Source organism: Podospora pseudoanserina (genome assembly GCF_035222485.1).
Source record: "Podospora pseudoanserina strain CBS 124.78 chromosome 7 map unlocalized CBS124.78p_7, whole genome shotgun sequence".
Taxonomy (NCBI): domain Eukaryota; kingdom Fungi; phylum Ascomycota; class Sordariomycetes; order Sordariales; family Podosporaceae; genus Podospora; species Podospora pseudoanserina.
In genome coordinates, this window is record NW_026946671.1 from 1421050 (window position 1) to 1439199 (window position 18150).

The following is an 18150-nucleotide window of genomic DNA, read 5'->3' on the forward strand; positions in this document are numbered from 1 at the left end:
TGGGTAAAAGCAAGGTATAGAACCATGATGACAACATTTAAATGAAAATAGATGAACGCATACGACAATAAAACCTCCCCTCGGTATACGAACTTAACGCCTCCTCCCCCCCTCTTTTTTTCATTTTTTTTTCATGCTTTCTCTGTCTTCTCATAATACCCTGCCATTCCCATTCCCATCCTCTATTCCCTCCCATACGGCCCCCCACTGCGCTCCACCTCTCCCTCCTTCTCCTTGGGGATATACTCCTCCGGAACCCACCCAACTGGCTTCCCACCCCCAGGAGGAGAGTACGTAAACCACCCCTTTTCCACCCCCTCCCCCTCCCCCGCCTCCCCATTATCTTCCTCCTTCCCCTTCCCCTTCCTCTTACTTCCCGCACCTGACTTCCCCTCACCACAGAACAGCAACCTCTTCCGCCACTCCACCCCCGTCTTCTTATGGAAGAACTCAATAAAGTGAGTGTACTCTGTCCAAAAGAGCTGCGGTGTCTCCGAGGGACGGTAATACTTGGGAAAGGTGTCCGTGCTGGACTTGGAGTACTTGGCGCAAAAGAAGTAGAGGGGGGGTTGGGCTAGGGATTCGTAGAGCTGACGTGTGGAAATTAGTGTACGTAGAGGGGTAGTGAGGAGGGAGTGAACAGGCTTACCGTAAGTGTGTACTTCTCCCCGCGGTCAACTCTGGTCGTCTTGGTGGGTGTCTCTGGTTCAGCCTCAATGTCCATCTCAACATCCTTAGGGTCAACTTCGTCTTGAAATTCGGGGGTAACAGTCGTGAGAGTAGGCAACTGATGATAAGCCAGCTGCAAATCCATGGGTGTGCGATACTTGGGCTGAGCATCCAGCTCAGGGCCATCCTCAAAGACGACCACATGATGGTGGAAAGAGAAACCCGGTTCTTTTTCTGTCGGTGTCTGATTCTCTGATCCCATTTCTGCCTTTGTCTCAACCTCAGAGTCTAGATCTGACACCCCCTTAGACAAAGCCGGAAGCTGTAACTTCACCGGTGTCGTCTCCGGCGTTGGCCCCTGAACAGCATTCGACTCCCGAAACAACTCAACCTCATACCGGTAAAATGTCCCATCCGTGTAAACCCGGTATAAATCTAAATATCATCACGTCAGTCCCCTCCCACCCCGACCAACAAAAAAGGGCGCATCCAAAACTCACTAGTATTAACCGCCCTCTCCCCCAACACCCTCCCCATCTCAACCCTCCTCTCCCTCCTAACCCTCTCCCCCTCCCTCCTCACCCCCTCCCGCAAGTCATACTCCCCCCCCTTCACCGCCTGCAAGACCTTTCTGTTGATCATGCTAAACTCCAACCACTCCAACGGCACAATCTGAATCCGCTTGTTCCTCAACGCCTCCACCGCCCTCGGAGACCTCGACCTTAGTTCATCCTCGTCCGTCACAAAATGAGTGACGTCCCTCGTGATGGTAGTTCCTTTATGATACCGCCCGCCCCGGAGCGTGATCCAGCGGTGGAGGTTGGTGTCGTTCCAGTGGGTGTTGGGGTTGTTCTTGAAGGACCCGCAGACAGCGATGGTGAACTTGGCAAACATGCCCTTTTCCTTAAAGGTGAGGTCTTTGACCTTGAAACGGATGCCGCGGGGCATGATGATGAGCTTGTGTATGTGTATCTTGTGTGAGATGTCGAAATGTGTTGGGGGTTCTGGTCGAAGTTCAGACCATGGACGTGGATCAAAGTGTGATGCGTGGTAGAAGTCGCCGAGGATATTTGGAAGCTGAAGAAGATATTCATAAATATGGATGGAGGAATGAGAGTAATTCAATAGGAGAGGGAGAAAAGTTTGAGGGGATAATATCTTATCGTGCTAACTTTTTTGTCTGCTCCTTCCTAGATATTCATGGCGTAGAAGGGATGGAATGGACTGTGGTGTAGTTTGATCAAGATATGGTGTGAGTTCTGAAGCTGGTACGTGGGCGAAGCTCTCAAAGATATGTAAGTTGGGATGAGTAGGTATTGATATGTCAATAGGAACAGTGCTGGTATGAATAGGGGTCAGTAAAGACTGTCAGAGACTGCTGAATCATAATCTTCTGTGCTCCGTGATGGCTTCGTCAGCTTGCTGCCTTTAAGAGCAGAGAAGATAATAATGTGTCCTTGGACCGAACGGGTGTGGACAAGACTCGCAGGAACTTGCCAGGAAATTGCCACAAAAAAGGTGAGCTGCCCCTTATCGTGATGGCTTCGCTGGCTTGCTCTTTCCTCAAGACGACGATAGATCGGATGAAGGAAATCTGAAAGATGCCGCCAGTATGTGAGACCTCGAAAGATAGTCAACAGATGTCAAAGAAGAATAAGTAGGCGTGTAAATTGTATTAGAATGCATGATAGAATATCTCGAATACCTATCGACGACCTCCTCGACCGGTCACCATCTCAGGGACTCTGTTGTGAACAGACGAATGAATGAATGTCTGTCCGTCGGTAGCTTCTGCTTCGGTCAAGCGAGACTGATGGTAAATAGTGTGAGTAAGAATGCTGGAATGATGTGGTACAGGTGAAGTTGTGGGTGAGGATCGAAAAGACTTGAGATAATGATCTCAGAATATCGCCAACCTCAAAGTAAAAGAGGCCGCTCCTTCCTGCCCAGGTCAATTACCCTGCCTTGTTGAGAAATAAGATGACGTTGGCTTTAATACTTGGAATGGCAAGAACGGGCTGCTACCAGAGACGGAGGGCGCGATCGAGTATAGCCCATCAAGACGCCATATAAAAGATGCTAACCAAAGACACCAAACAGACATCATGAATACGCCCTCTCATATCTATGCCACAGGAATTAAAACCTCAACTTGGGCATGACAAAGACCACCAAAACCAACACCATCATCAACCCATACACAATCGCATACAACCTCATCCTCCCCCACCACCCCTCCCCCTCCGTCATCCTCTGCAGCGTCGTCATCCTTTTTGTGACAGCATCCATCCCCTCCCCTGTCTTGTTCATCCCCTCCCCCGCCTTCTCCACTACCTCCTTATCCTCTTCCAAACTCATCGAAAACGCCTGCGAGGATGCCTTAAGCTGGGATGCAAGCTGCAAAATAGACTCCGACAAGGCATCCTGTTCCGCCCGCTGGTGGTCAAGAATAGCTTCCGTCGTCGTCACCGCCGAGAGAGCAGTCGTAGGCGCAGCCTTATTGTTCCTGTCCCTAAACAGCGCAGAAGAGGAAGATATCGCCGGCGGCTTGTCCTCTTTCGTCGGCCCATCATCCCGACCCTTCCTCGGCCGAAGCTCAGCCTTCGTTTCCGTCGTTGATTGTGCAGCCGCTATCCCAGCCTGTAAATTCTCCTGAGAAGGCGTATGCACCGGCGGCGGCGGTAGCCTCGGCAGCCTTGGCCCGCCCTGAAACTGCGGCGTCCCCAACACCCCATCGTCATCATCATCCTCATCCAGCTCCTCCCCATCCGTCGGTCTCGAAATGGAATCCTGACTCTCACTCGCACTCGGCGTAACAATGATATCAGCCAGAATATCCTCCCCTTCCGAAGTATCATCCTCATTCTCCTCCTCAGTATCCCGCCTGCTCCCCACCTCAGCCAAATCAGCCAGCCGTTCCGCCAACTGCTCAAGCAACTCCCGTTTTCGCACGAGATCCCCCTGGAGATCCTGCCGGCGCGCATAGATCTTGATACCCAGGGTGTCTTGCTCGACCTTTGTGAGCAGCGACCGGGCATAAGTGATATTTCGCAGCACCTTTTCTCTTTCAAACTCGCTCTCTTTGAGCCTGGCTTCCCGTTCGGCGTCGGCGTGGAGGATGGTGCGCTGGAGGCGGTTGAGCAGTAGGGTGAGGTCCGTCAGGGGATCGCTGCCGTTCTTGTTGGTAACTGGCGATATCGCCGTCACTCCGGGTATGAATCGAACCATGGTGTCGGTTGGTGGGTGTGAAGTCGTTTGTTTCTAGGGTTGCAAAGTTGAAGGTGTCAGATGTCGAGGTTAAACAGTTGTTCGTTGCTGGCTGGCGAGCGCTATGGACACTTGGCGGAGCTCCCCAAGCTCCCGCTGCGGCCTGACATCACTCTGCGACGGTAACCCTAACCCTTGTCAGGGGGTACAACATTGGTACGTATGCAGCAGCCAAAGAACAACTTATACGACCACGTCCGTTAACGTTATTAAGAAAGATTCAAAGAAGTCGGTCACCCCCATAGGATTAACCAATACTCGATATATAACAGTGTGTTGGACTTTCGTGGCGATGAAATGCTAACGGATCAGTATCGTACGGTAAGCCAATAGAGGTTGACATGTGCCCAACCATCATCGTTAAGTATTTTTACCAATCGTTCAACTCCTTCTGATGTTCAATCCATGTTGTAAGGTGTAGCTGGGTAAGACCTCTGTCATAGTATGGGATTTGTCTTCGGCGCCTTCCTTAAGATACCAGCATCAACATACGAGTCCCCTACTTGATACCATCCGTAGTGCTAGAACCCACATGAGAAGTAGCCTTCGCCTCCTGCCGCCTATGTAGACCCCCCGAGCCGATCACCGTAGTGATCGTCACCCCTTTTTGACCGACATCACCGTCCCTATTCTCCACTCCCGACCGAAACTGAGAATTGTCAACACCAACCAAGGTGACACCACCCCCAATCTCAGGATCCCGCTGCTTGGTCTTGACCGCCCGATCGCCCCGCCTCTTCACCCAACTTTTGCCTGCCTTCAAACCGTCACTTGTACTCCTCACCGTGAGCCCCATGATCTCTTTGAAGCTATTCAGCAAATTCTGCCACCGTTGGTCACGAGTTCGTTTGTCAAGATTGAAAGCCAGGAACACCGATGGAATGATTAGGCCAACAGAAATCGAAACTATTTTCCCAAGACGGTCAGTGAGTGTGCAGCGAGCCTAGCGACCTGTTTCTATACGCACATATGATGATGAGGACGAATTTCAACGACAGGTTCCCGGTATCGCCACGTGGAAATTCCTCAACCTCTATGGTCAAAAAGGAGGCCATGAATGATAGCGGAAGCTGTATTTCCGGTCAGCGAAGCTGCTCAAGTGCAAATAACTTCAGGTTACAAGGGGAAACTTACAAAGATAATGGTTGCAACAGTAAAGTACATGATCGTCTTGCCCTGCCTGTCATTCTCATCGTTGATCTTGTAGATTCCCCTCGTCAGCTGGAGGTTAGCCTGCTTGTGCTTCAAATCCAGTAGTTGTTCAATCTAAGCAGCAGTCATCTTATTAGTACAAGCTTCGCGAACAACACGGAAGGCAACCATGTTGACTTACCGCTTGGATAGCTCTTTCAGCAAACTTTTCCAGGCGCACGACCTCTGCAATGTTGCGAGTAACAACCTCCAGCATTGGCGAATGGTACTTCTGCCGATCCGAATCCTGTTCGATCCCTGCATTGGTGTAAATAATATCTGGGGTTCGTCTCCGGGAAGGCGAGCGGAACCCCCTAGAAGGCGGGTAGGGGTTGCCTCTTCTAAATGGGGGGCTGGAGCTTCGGCGTCTGAAAGGTGGGCTAACAGTGCGTCTCGAGAAAGCACGGCTGTCATCTCGACTTCTGAATGGAGGCGGCGGCCTGAGGTTCCGCTCTTGCTCTAGAATCATGGTGTTTCTTTGCTCTTCAAAGTCTTCGAGAATATGATCTAGAGTCTCCACAATGTTCTTCTGTATATGGAAAATCGATGAGATGATGTGAAGCTCATCGCGAATGTCCTTGATCTTTCTCAAGTCTTCAATATCGGCTTTGATGTCAATCATGGCGTTCAACTTCTTGGGAACCCCATCAAACTCGGCATGTGCCGATAGAGCCTTTGATTCGCCTGCCTTGTTGTCGGACGAAGCGTCAGGCTGTTCCTCATCGGCAGTTGGAATGTTGTTTTGAAAAGACAGGAAGCGGTTGGTCTCATCCTCAGTCTGGTGGCACAGGTTTGTTAGAATGAGTCACAGTTAATGCCGGGGACAGTTTAAAAGAGGGAGGCTCACAATTTCACCAATTGATGTCCGATATATCTCGACAAACTGAACCAACTCATTCCGGTTACTCATAGGATCAAAGTATATCCGAGCACACTCTGCGACTATGATTTTTGCCAGTTCGTCAACCGATGCATCACCTTTCGCTGACTGCTCGCGAAATCGATCAAAAATATTAGATACCAGTGATGTCATAATCTTCGAGGTTTTTGTCGTCATCCTGTTGGATCGTTGTGGAAAGGCAGTGATAATGGTTCTCGGCGATTTCCCACACTTTGGCAGCACCCACATCCATAGCTGGTCTACCATGGTAATTGTGGGTTTCAAATCCTCTGACTCTTTCGAGTGTAGGGTCTGTCGTCTTTCATTAAAGTACCTCAAGGAGGTCTGGTCCTGGTCACGTTTCTCCGTGTCCGCGAGCGTGTGGTAGTAGAATTGGTCGAGCGTACGTCGACCATGCAGCGGGTGCTCTTCGTCGAGGTAGGCCCAATACAGCTTTTCGGTTCCGCAGAGACTCCTATCATCAAGTGCTGTTCGGACGAAGTTACGGCGATACTCTTTGGCGGCATCCTCGGTCGGAAATATCTTCTTCTTGGCTTCGGACTTTTTTACCAGGACGTCTTTGAGCTTTCGCTGTTCTTCTTCCTGCTCCCAATGCAAATACGGCATCTGTGGTCAGCTGGTTAGTTCACTGTGAACCATGCTATCTAAAGAGCAAGGAGATGGCAAGACTGGACGCCAACTACTCACAAAAAGGACCAAGCCTTGTTCAGTTGGATCTTCTTCGGCTGCGAGTGTCAAACCGGCTTAGTTAGCCACTGTCGAAAGTCCCAGAGAATCTATGTCCGAGGAATCGAGGCTTACGAAAGGCGAACGGACGACACGCCGGACGCATGAACCTTGCGTGGTACTGCCCATCTTGTGACTTGTGTTGATGCTGCTCCCACAACCTTGGTTTCAAAACAACATTGGCTCGCCAGCCCTCTCCAAAAGCCTCATAATGTTTCGCCATGAGCACCTGAGAGTTTCGGCACAGTGTTAGTCACCTAAGGTGAGGTTGTTTAATCTGTGTATTTGATGAACATACCTCAACCCATCGCATCTACGCATGTGAAACCGTTAGCATGGTCTCTATACGGTGAGCTGAAGTCAAACTCACGTTGTTGGCAGGAAGATGTGTCCAGACACACGCCATGTCTTCTCTGGAAGGTGGGCGCTTCCCCTGCAGGATTGACGCGACTGTCGGGGTGTGTATCTCGAGATTATCTTTCGAGTAATACAGAAGGGTTGCGCTGAATTCGCTGTCAACCCGAGTAGTCATAGTTGATGGTTCACGCCAGAGAAATCCGGATGGATTCAACTTCCCAAACATGGTCCTCAGAGTTCTTGTTTCCGATACCGAATCTTTCTGTATCCTCTCGTCGAGGTAGTCTTTGAGAAGCCTCCCCTTGTTGTCCTTGATGTCTGATTTTGCCCCATACAAGAGCAGCGTCTCGAATACAGGCAGATGTTGATTGTCAGCCGCATACCAGAGTGGTGTTTGTGACTTGTTGTCACGCGAGTTGATATCCACAGCCGCCTCATTTGTCGCCGAAGCACCCTTCTTGCTCCGACCATTATGACTATCCTCACCCGGGCCCTTCCAATCACGCCGAGCAAGCAGCATTTTGACAACTTCCAAGCGGCCCATTCCAGCGGCCCAGGAGAGTGGAGTTCTGCCGTCGACGTCTTTGCTGTCTGGCCTTACACTCTTGACACTCAGAAGATATCGGACGCAGTCTTCGTGCCCCCCTGCGGCAGCCCAAGAAAGCACCGTTCTCTTATTGTTGTCTTGGCTGTCCTCCTCTGCGCCCTTTCTTACCAAAAGCTGCATGACCTCCAAGAGACCGGTTTCTGCTGCATAAGAAAGTGGTGTCCGACCGGCTTTGTCCCGAGAGTCACGAGAAACCCCGAGGTCGAGAAGACTTCTGACCATCATTACCGTTTCGGTGGCGCTGGTGATTTTGTTTTGGGCCACCCAGTGCAAAGGGGTACGACCTTGGTCATCTGCCGTTCTGAAGTCGAGATTCGGCTTCTTACACAGCTTTTCCATCTCCAAAGAGTGTCCGTACTGGGCTACCCACGACACCAAGTTCCTGCCGTTCCCGTCCACGGCCTTGAGATACACCTCGTCGTCTGTGCTGTCCAGAGGGAAGATTGGAGATCTAGAACCAGAATATTCCTCTTCGTCACACGCATACCGCAGAGCTAGTTCTATCGCACGCACACGGGGCGTTTCCTTATTCCCAGGCGCAGGTTGCTCTCTCTCCTCATCGACAAAGGCTTTGATCATATTCAAGTTGTGAATACAGAATGATATCGCTGGCCTTCCATTGACATCGATCATGTAGATATCTGCCCCAGCTCTGATCAAAGCCCGGACGGCTTCTGGGCGATCATGATTAGCGGCCCAAAAAAGAGGTGACCCGCCGTAGCTGTTGGGAGCGTCGATCAGAGATGGGCCGGCCTTGATCAGGGCCTCCACAGTGCTGGCAGAACAACTACGGGCTGCGAAATGCAGAGCCGTGGCCACCTCGCCATCTCGGGCATCAACTTTGCTAACCGGGATAAGCTGTTCCACGACTTGATCACGCCCATTTGCTGCGGCCAACATGAGTGCCGTCATGTTGAACCTGCTGTCCGTCACTTCGGTATCTGCGCCATGTTCAAGAAGAATAGCAACGATTGAACTATGGCCACGCTCCGAGGCCAAGAGAAGCGGCGTCCTGCCATCCATATCTGGGGTGTCGACTAAACAACCGGCGGCAATCATCCGCTGCAGAGCTGCGGGTTCAACGCCGAAATATGCAGCGAGGTGGAAAGCCGTTGCGCCACGTTCGTCATTCCGGATTGTGAGGTCCGGCTTGAGGTCTTGGTGAATAAAGTCGTGCCACTTTTCTTCACAGTTGGTTGCTGCAATAGCAAAAGCAGTCAGGTTCCAGTCTCCGTTAGGAACTGGTGGGCGACATAGTCTGTAAGGGTCGGCGCCAGCGTCTATGAGGATACATATGTTTTCGATATGGCCGTTCTTTGCAGCCCAATACAGTGGTGTTTTGCCTTGTTCATCGGGAAATTCGAGTTGAGGGCCCCGTTCGAGCAGGAGCTGGATCATCGTGACATCGCCCTGTTTAGCAGCTTCGATAAGAGGTCTTGCCTCGGGTCCTCTGCCGTCGACATCAAAGCTGCCGTCGACCCTGTCGAGCAACAATTTGGCCAATTCGGCTTTCCCCCGTTGGCAAGCATAGTATATCGCAGTGCGGCCTTCATCATCCTCCATAAGAGGGTCCGCACCGGCCTCGAGCAATGCAGCAGCATTGGAAACTGCATTGCGAGAATACAGAGCCGCAAACATGAGCGGCGTCAGCCCATCGTCGTCGCGCACGTTAGAGTCCGAAGAAACGAAACGTTTGACATCCTCTGCCGAGCCATACTCGGTAGCCACAAACAGCATGCTCCTGCCGGCGCAGTACTTGTGCGAGATGTCTTCCTCTTTGATGTTGGCGAGGAGATACTCAATCACGTTGACGTATTCCTTGTTCATAGCCCAGAAGACTGGGCTGTTGCCGTCGACGTCCAGAATGTCCAAACGGGCGCCATGTTCATATAAAAGCTTGAAGACTTCCAAAAGACCCAGTTCGGCAGCCCACGATATGGCGGTTTGTCCATAGTACGCTTCATCTTTCACATTCACATCCTCTGCCTGATCCAGCAGCTCCTTGACCTTCTCAAAATCGTTTGCTTTGGCGGCTTCGATGAGCGGATGGGTTTTCTCTGTTTCATTACCGCGATGCGGGCTCGCCATGGTGTAGTGATTTAGTAGGCAGTTCGTTTCGGGCGTGAAGTTGTCCAGTGGCAGGCTAGACAATGGTTCGCCAGCCTAGTGCCATCACGTTGCTGTGAGCAGGGCAAAAGCTGTTATACATGCCGCGCCTATTATGTCTGTCTTGGTTGAGAACATGTACAGGGGTCAGAAGTCTCGAAGGCCAGGAGAGGAGGCTGAGAAAAACCGTGTGTGTGGTACATCGTGCATGATGGCTGCAGGCAGCGCCACAAATGCTGTAATTGCGGCCCCAATGTTGCATAGGATGGTAGGATTCCAGCTAGTCTTACAGGTTAGCTCTTGTTAGATCTTGCTACAAAAAACAGCTCGTTGGTCAAGGGGTCATGTTGCGACTCCAAATCGTGGACTGGTTGTTGGAACTTGTGACATTGCCAAGGCGAGGCTCCGCGGAGGAGCAAGCCCGGATAGGAGGGATTTTGCATGCTTCCCGCGGTCCCGGTCTGTTGGGCATAACTGAGAAAGATCTTTGCATGATGGCTGGTCGAGAGGTGGTGCAAACAAGCAATTGTTGGTAGCCCCTCATTATTCAAGCTTTCTGCAGTTGGTTAAACAAATGACAAGCAACGTGGTGATTTAGAGGGTGTCAAAATAACCTACCTCGATGGAGTAGAATTTTCGATTTGCTTTTTACACGACACAGAAAAAGATCAAGAAGCCATCCACTTTTGGTGTTTGAGTTAAAGGTCACCACTTGGGTCGGATAGGTCGTTGGGTGATATCGGGTTAGGGTTCTATGAGGTCTCGGATAAGATAAGAGATAACGATAATCATTCGGGAGCTCCAGCATCAAGCAAGAGCGCAGGTGTAACACACCAGGCAGGTTCGAACGTCTTGAGAGATCTTTTCCCCGCCCGTCATATATTCTCTGTTCCAAATTTCATGAACTTTAAGAAGACGCATGACTGAGACTTTCTGCACAAGTCGTCCAACATGAAGTCTGCCGTGCCTCGAGCCCTTCGCAACGCTCGCCGTATCTTCCCAAGAGCTTCCACCAGGAGCTCAAGCTTAAGCTCATTACCAAGACTTGGAAACAACCGTTTGAGTGGCACCACCACTTTGACATCACAACACCGTAACTTTTCTGCTACAACGGGGTTACGAGATATTGATGAGGACAAAGATCGAAAATGGTCAACTCCTCTTGCCAAGCAGCTGGCAGCTGCCATTGAGGTGAGCTCTCACTCATGTACCTATCTCATGCTCATACTCATAATATCACTAGTTGACTGGACCAATTCCCCTCGCCAGTTTTATGCGCATGTGTTTGACTTCTGATATCGGAGGTTATTACACTGGAGCCATTGAGAAAGACCGGGATCAGTTTGGCTTAAAGGGTGACTTTGTCACATCACCAGAAATCTCACAAGTATTTGGCGAGCTCATTGGTGTATGGTTCCTGACGGAATGGCTAGCTCAGGAACGCCAGAGTCGGGGCGTCGAGTTAATTGAAGTGGGGCCAGGACGTGGCACTCTCATGAATGATGTTCTTAGGGTATGTACAACTATGTCTCCTGAATTGAGGTCATAGTTAACAACTGGTAGACAATACAAAGCTTCCCAGCCATGGCCAATAGCATAGACGCCATCTACATGGTTGAGGCCAGTCCCGAGCTCAGAATGGCTCAAAAGAACCTTCTCTGCGGCGAAGATGCTCCCATGACCGAGTCCAAGGTTGGCTATCACAGCGTATGCAAATACAACGCCCTGCCCATCGTGTGGACCGAGACCATCAAGTCAATTCCTATTGGTAAGTGACTTCCACTCCTCCTCTACACTGCTCAAATCTAACATTCAATAGCCCCCCAAAAAATGCCCTTCATCGTCGCCCACGAATTCTTCGACGCCCTTCCCATCCACGCTTTCGAACTCGTCTCCGTCCCCGCCTCCAAATCAGAAGCTCCCTCCTCAACAGACAACTCCTCCCCCTCCAGCAAGACCACCACCCCAACCCTCCAATGGCGCGAAATGCTCGTCTCCCCCACACCCCCCGGCTCAACCCACGAATCCCTCAAGACACCAGCCACCCAATCCAGGGAGACCCCACCCCCCGACTTCCAACTCACCCGTGCGACCTCCTCCACCCGTCACTCCCTCTACCTCCCCGAATCCTCCCCCCGCTTCCGCGCTCTCAAATCCACCGTCGGCCCCGGCGCCCTCCTAGAAGTCTGCCCCGACGCCTCCCTTTACGCAAGCGACTTTGCAGCCCGGATAGGCGGCTCCCCCCAGCACCCAAAACCCAAACCCTCCGGCGCAGCTCTTATTCTTGATTACGGGCCCGGAGATGGAACCATCCCCACCAACTCCCTCCGTGGCATCCGCAAACATAGGCGTGTCTCCCCTTTTGCCGAGCCCGGACTTACTGATTTGTCAGTTGATGTCGATTTTGCGGGCATTGCGGAGTCGGCTACGAAAGCGAGCGAAGGGGTGGAGGTTCATGGACCTGTTGCTCAGGGGGATTTCTTGGAGTTGATGGGGATTAGGGAACGGGCTGAGGTGCTGGCTAAGAGGGCGGGGGAGGAGGAGAAGGGGAGGGCGGTGGAGAAGGCTTGGAGGAGGTTGGTTGATAGGGGGCCCGGGGGGATGGGGAAGGTTTATCAGGCTTTGGCGATATTGCCAGAGAATGGGGGGAGGAGGAGGCCGGTTGGGTTTGGGGGGGATGTGGTGCAGTGAGGGATTGGGGGTGTGTGTAAGATGGGGGGTGTTGTGGGGGGGAGGTGGTGTAAGAGTATACGAGAGGTTATTCAATGCGTATTTGACCGGTGTGAACAATGGAATCAAGACAGAAAAGTAGGAACAGCTAACAACTGCGAAGTTGCTCCTTCTTTCTAAATGGCCAACCAGACCGGCATGTTGCTCCCAGAAAGTGGGAGAAAATTACCGAAAAAAAGCATCCCCAGAAATCGAACTGAAAGCGAAAGGAGTAACCCAAACACCACCAGAGTGGCCTGAAAAGCTGCCGAAGCTGCCATTGCTTCAAGTTTATCAGCTACTTCGCTGGCAGGAAGGTGCAGAGGAGCAGTATATAAGGTGTGCATTATTTCATAACAATAGAAAGGCAACGCCTAGTGATAAACTACAAAATCATCAAAGCCAAAGCAAGACAACGCCATCCGCCTATGCCAGACTAGTACTATGGAACCCATCAAACCAGAAAAGACGTGACAGATCCATAAGCAGTAATCCCTCCACCAGCCACTCCCTCAGTTGGCCACAAACCCCAACTTCCCAAACAAAGTATCCATCGCCACCCACTGCCTCCCACACTTATCCAGATACCTATCCACCACCCCCTTCACAGTCCCAAACCGAACCCTATTATGCTCCGCCATAACCATCACCCTCTCCCTCGTCTCCCCAGTCACCACCTCCCCCGTCTCACCCCCCGTCGCCCTGCTCGTAGCCTTCTCCTTGGCCTTGTCAACATCAAACAACGAAGCAAAGTACACGAGCTGGTTATACATATCCCTCTCCCCAAACTCCCACCTCATCCTCCCCATGCAGTCCCTCCCCAGCCCCTTCGGTCCAAGACACCGGTCCCCATAGACAGACATCTGTCTAGTTCGGTTGCCACAATCCGCATCCCCGCAGACAAGCCACCCCTCATAATACCGCGACGTCTGCTCCCTCACCTGCGCCTCCACCTGCGCAACAATAGAGAGTGTAGACAGCGTAGCGGAACAAGAAGGGCAGGCAAGCCCCTTCGGCGTAACCATCTCCACCGACCCCAACAACCCCTCAAACGCAGCCGTCCCCTTACACGCCCTACACCTCAACAAAAGCCGTTTACAATCCACAAACCGAACCTGATCCGGAATCTGCGACTCCAACGGGTGAATCTCCAGATCCTGTCCCCCCGCAGAACCACTCCCAGAGCTGGAGTTGTTGTTCGCAAACCTCCTCGGGTCCAACCCAAGATTTTCCGCCAACTGACTTGTAGAAGTCCCGGTGATATTCGCGCAAAGACGCTCAACCGGAGGAAAGATCTGCTTCCCAATATACCACTCCACATCCGGGCTCAGCTCCGACCCAGCCTTTAGCACGTCCTGGGGTGTGTACGCCCGCTTGGCAAAGTGCTCCGAGGATTGCTTCGCGTCGCCGGTAATGATGTACGACACCACATCCCCCTTCCGCATCGTCTTTCCCCTCGCCATCTCCCGCAGCGCGACCTGGATCTGGGGCATCGTATCCCCGTTCTGGCCGTACTCGGTAGGCGACTTGCCCAGCTGGGTGAGGATGATGTACTTTGGGATCTGAACCTTCCCCTCGCGCATCTTGGACGAGATTTCGCGGAGGTAATCATGGATTTTCTGCACCGAGTCCTCAATGTCATTGCCTGACAAGATCTCATCCAGAAGTTTCTTGGAGATCTCCCTCGACAGAGGACAGTACTCGCGGCGCTTCATGTCCAGACCCTTGATCTCCATCTTCTCGACATACTTCCCGTCCGTCTCCACCAGGTTGACAGCGGCGTACTTTTTCTTGGCTTGGAGGAGGATGCGCCGGAAGATGTTGTCAATGTCGATTTCGAGCTTCTTGTAGCTGCCGTTGACGGCCGCTTTGAACTCGCGGCCGACGCGGAGGGCGTCGGCGACGTTGTCGACGTTGGCGTTGATCATGACCGAGTCGGTGTCGCCGTAGATGACTTGGAGCTGCATGCTCTCGGCGAGGTCCTTGGTACTGCGGAGAACCTCGCGGCCCTTGAAGGTGGTGAGGACGGCGAGGGGTCGGGCGTAGAAGCGGGATTTGGTGTATCCCAGACAGCCGTACATGGAGTTGGCTGTTAGCTTCAGGGCGAGCTGCTTGATGTCCCATGTTGCAAGCTGTTCGGGGGTGGCGGTCTTGTCCTTCATTAGGCTCTTGACTTGCCTACGGCGGTCGACGAGGGTGGCGATGAGTCTGGGGAGAACACCGAGGTCCTGTTTCTCAGGGACCTGTGGCACGCCATCTTCCTCAGACTATGTTCATGTTAGTAAAGGCACCCAAAAGGGGGGCTGTTGTCAACTCACCAAAAACGTTCGATCAACAGTAGTGAAGCAGATGTTGTACTCCTGAATAATGGAGGGATACAGCGAGTTGAAGTCCATGACAAGAACAAACTTGTCATACAGACCCTTCTCGGGCTCGAAAACGAGACCACCCTTGTACTTGTCCTTCTTCTTACCAGCCTCACCACCGTCTTCCTCATCCTCAGGCCGAGCACGACCCTTGAAAGGCTCCTTGTCTGGGCAGATATACTTGTTCCGATGGAACTCATGCAGCAGAATGTACTCGTTGCGCTCAGCACGGGTACCCGTCAGCGTCCTGGCCCAAGAATTACCAGCAAGGTTGGTAAGAACCTTGGTCAACGGCAAAATCTGAGTTCGGAGAGCCAAAGCAGCAACGTAGTACGTATCAATCTCAGCATGCGAGATGTAGTCCATAAGGCCGTCTTTCGTCACAGCCAAGCTCTTGAGCGCTGCTTCATTGTCGAGATCCCTGCGAGGAACGTCGGTAGGCAGGTACAGATTGCACATTTCCGTCAAGCTCCAAGACTGACACTTCATCATGACTGATTTGCCAGCGTCGTTGGCAAGATCGCAGAGCAGTCGTCCAGACATGATCTGGCGCTCGGCGAATACGTTGCCGCCAACCTTGCCCATCGATGTCGGCCATTGGCTTCTTCTTAGCCTTCCCAGACGAGACCACTGGTGAGTCTTCTTCTCGTGAAGGCGGTTAAGTAGAATGCTGTAGTCCACGCCCTCTAGTTGATGACCCATGATGACATCTGGATCCACCACATCCACCTGCGCTAGGAAGAAAGACAACATGGCTGACTCCTCCTTCACGAGCTTGATGAGCCCTCTCTTGCGCTCCTTGGCCATCGTTTCAAAGCCCAAGGGGAAAGCAGTACCCTGGGGCCGAACAACAGTAAAAGTTCGACATGGCAGCTTGTCGGCAGGTGTGGTGTCACTAAGAGAGACATCCTCGTAGATTCTCGCGCTAATGGCAAGAATCTCTTGCTTGTTGGCCTTGGCGTTGAAGATGGTGCGCAGGGCAATGCTCATGAGAGTCAATGGAGGCGCTTCCACATTCTCGCTGTCCTTAAAGGGCGCGACCATGTTGGGATGATCCACCAAGACTTCCAACCGGCAGTGAGACGAGTTCTTCAACGCGCCGAAATCGGCATCTTCAATCTTCAACCAGCAAGGGCCCTTGATGTTCTTCCACAGGACAAATTGCTCAAACAGAGCTGTGTTGGTGCCAAAAACATGTGAAAAGGTCTCCCCGGTAGTGTTCATGTCGATGGGGGCCTTGGTGTAGGGGTAGAGAAGCTTGAGGTACTGACCCTCTTTCGGGACGTCGGGAAGTTCAAAGGCGTACTTTCGAGTGCAAGCCTTGATCTTGTACATGCCAACATTCTTCTTGGTCATGATGGCGTCGACCTCGTTGTAGACATCCATCATTTCAACCTCTTCTCCAGTATCGACCTTGCCCTGAACACGGGTCTTGCGGGGCAAGAAATACAGCTTGCGCAAGATGTTGTCAATCTTGACAAAGCAACTGACATGGTGATTGGTCTTCTTGTTGAGTACCTTTCCAAAAAGACAGAGACTCCCGTTGACTTCTGTGTAGTCAGTCCAGAAAAGGTTGAGACTGCCATCTTCCTCGATAGCATCCTTGTAGTCGATCTTGCCTATCCCTCTGGCCTCGGCCTGCGAGTTTCCAACGATGTTTAATTTTTGGTTTAGGCCGTTCCAAGAGGAAGCGTCAATGGCAGGCTTGGCAGCCTTCATAGGGGACGATGTAATAGCGGCACTGGGCAGAGGCTCCGCCTTGATAATCTTTTTGACCGGACGAGAAGCAGAGATGTTGACGCTAGCAGCAGTTACCGCGCCAGTATGAGCAACCTCCATCATATCTTCGTCCTCTTCCTCCTCTTCTATGACAGCCTTCGGTTGCACTCTCCGTTGCGCAACCTTTGCGGCAGGGGAAGATGGCAACGGAGGATCGCTCAGCATGACATCCGGAGCTGCTGCTGGCTCGTCCTCGGCAGGAGGCAAGAAGTTGTCCTCACCCATATCATAGTCGGGGGATGGTGAAGAAAGTCTGTCATCGATCACCTTCTTCTTCTTGGGGGCCGGTTGACGGGCTTCTCGTGCTGGAGAAAGGGCGCGGGTCGTTCTCCTTTCGGCTGAGCGGTCTCTCTTCTTGGATGATCTCACGACGGGGGCGGGAACATTGGCGTCAACCTCTCCGAGGAGGTCGGCAAGGAATTTGTCGTCATCTTCTGTCTTAAAGACCTTGGGTTTGGGCTGTGTCTTGGTGGCGCCTTTGGTGAAGTATTCGGTAATATTTCGATCATTGGCGTCCCGTTTCGCCTTTTCCTCGTCTCGCTGTTTCTTGGCTGAAGTTGTAGCTAGATTAGCCAACGGTCTTTAATGGGTCCAAATCCAGAAGAAGATAGAACATACATTTACGCTCCTTTCGTTCTTCAACTTCATCCTCGCTTTCCGAGTCATAGGCAGCTGGTATGCGATCCCACTCCTCTCGGCCATCATCCGCATAGCCCTCCCCGTTGTCGTCAACAACGAAATCGTCCTCGTTAAGACGTTGGCGCACAATCCTCTTGTATTGGTTCTCGTCGACCTCCTCGTACAGATCTTCCACCTCTTCGACCTCGTATGTGTCGAACTTCTTTTTGCCGGACTCTCGAAGGGCGCGCAGTTCGGCGAACTTGTCCCGCTTGCTCCCTGCTCTCGACATGGCTGGTAGGTTGTGATGTTTTCCGAACTATAGGAAAATGGATAGAGATTGGGGACTCTGTTGGTTGTCCTAGACAGGAAGCGGCGGTGGGCAATGCTGGATGCTGTCAGGAGGGTGGGCTTCAACTTTTGTCCATTAATTGGCCGCTGGTGTTAAAGTGGGTTGGACGCGCCTTTTCGTGTGTCGCGTCTCCAGGCGCGTACCCCTGTTTGATTGATGACAGGGGTCACTCGGCAACAAAGCTGGGATCAAACCGCCAAATTTCAACGTCACTTACACCAAAGACAGCAACATATGTGTGCCGTGTTCAACCACAACTTTGTTATACTTACGTGAGGTTTTTCAGGATGGTATATTCATGTAGCTTGTAGTTTCCTGAGTAACTTGAAGCCTCAATAACTAGAAGATCATGACATGGGTTCCTGGTGATAGGACAATACCTTCAAGCTCGCGGTAGTAATATGTAGAGCTCTAGTGCACAAGCCTATCAGGTACTGTGTTCTGTTTTCTCTCTTTCAAAAGAGATTCATAACTCTCTTCTAAGCTTCTTTCACTTCCAAAA

General features: G+C 51.8%; 5 protein-coding genes across 5 annotated transcripts; 1 reads left to right on the forward strand and 4 right to left on the reverse strand.

Moving 5' to 3' along the window:
• Window positions 1-182: 182 nt before the first annotated feature.
• QC764_710915 (uncharacterized protein) lies at window positions 183-1617 on the reverse strand (the record flags this gene model as incomplete). Its single annotated transcript, XM_062950714.1, has 3 exons — window positions 183-590; window positions 650-1104; window positions 1170-1617. 3 exons carry the CDS (start codon window positions 1615-1617, stop codon window positions 183-185), a joined length of 1311 nt encoding a protein of 436 aa, XP_062796750.1.
• Window positions 1618-2808: 1191 nt separating this feature from the next.
• On the reverse strand, window positions 2809-3897 carry QC764_710920 (uncharacterized protein; the record flags this gene model as incomplete). The annotated part of the gene is made up of 1 exon (XM_062950715.1): window positions 2809-3897. The coding sequence occupies one exon, from the start codon at window positions 3895-3897 to the stop codon at window positions 2809-2811; it is 1089 nt and encodes a 362-aa protein (XP_062796751.1).
• Window positions 3898-4222: 325 nt separating this feature from the next.
• QC764_710930 (uncharacterized protein) lies at window positions 4223-10470 on the reverse strand. Its single transcript, XM_062950716.1, has 10 exons — window positions 10443-10470; window positions 7125-10380; window positions 7053-7067; window positions 6830-6983; window positions 6716-6753; window positions 5975-6634; window positions 5270-5905; window positions 5071-5202; window positions 4904-5006; window positions 4223-4842 (listed from the first exon to the last, which is right to left on the reverse strand). The coding sequence occupies exons 2-10, from the start codon at window positions 9804-9806 to the stop codon at window positions 4436-4438; spliced, it is 4827 nt and encodes a 1608-aa protein (XP_062796752.1). The 5' UTR covers window positions 9807-10380; window positions 10443-10470; the 3' UTR covers window positions 4223-4435.
• A 35-nt stretch (window positions 10471-10505) lies between these two features.
• QC764_710940 (uncharacterized protein) lies at window positions 10506-12801 on the forward strand. The gene is made up of 4 exons (XM_062950717.1): window positions 10506-11015; window positions 11068-11337; window positions 11388-11592; window positions 11644-12801. Exons 1-4 carry the CDS (start codon window positions 10776-10778, stop codon window positions 12513-12515), a joined length of 1587 nt encoding a protein of 528 aa, XP_062796753.1. The 5' UTR covers window positions 10506-10775; the 3' UTR covers window positions 12516-12801.
• On the reverse strand, window positions 12553-17730 carry POL1 (DNA-directed DNA polymerase alpha catalytic subunit pol1). The gene is made up of 3 exons (XM_062950718.1): window positions 17297-17730; window positions 14852-17229; window positions 12553-14800 (listed from the first exon to the last, which is right to left on the reverse strand). Exons 1-3 carry the CDS (start codon window positions 17586-17588, stop codon window positions 13046-13048), a joined length of 4425 nt encoding a protein of 1474 aa, XP_062796754.1. The 5' UTR covers window positions 17589-17730; the 3' UTR covers window positions 12553-13045.
• Window positions 17731-18150: the final 420 nt, after the last annotated feature.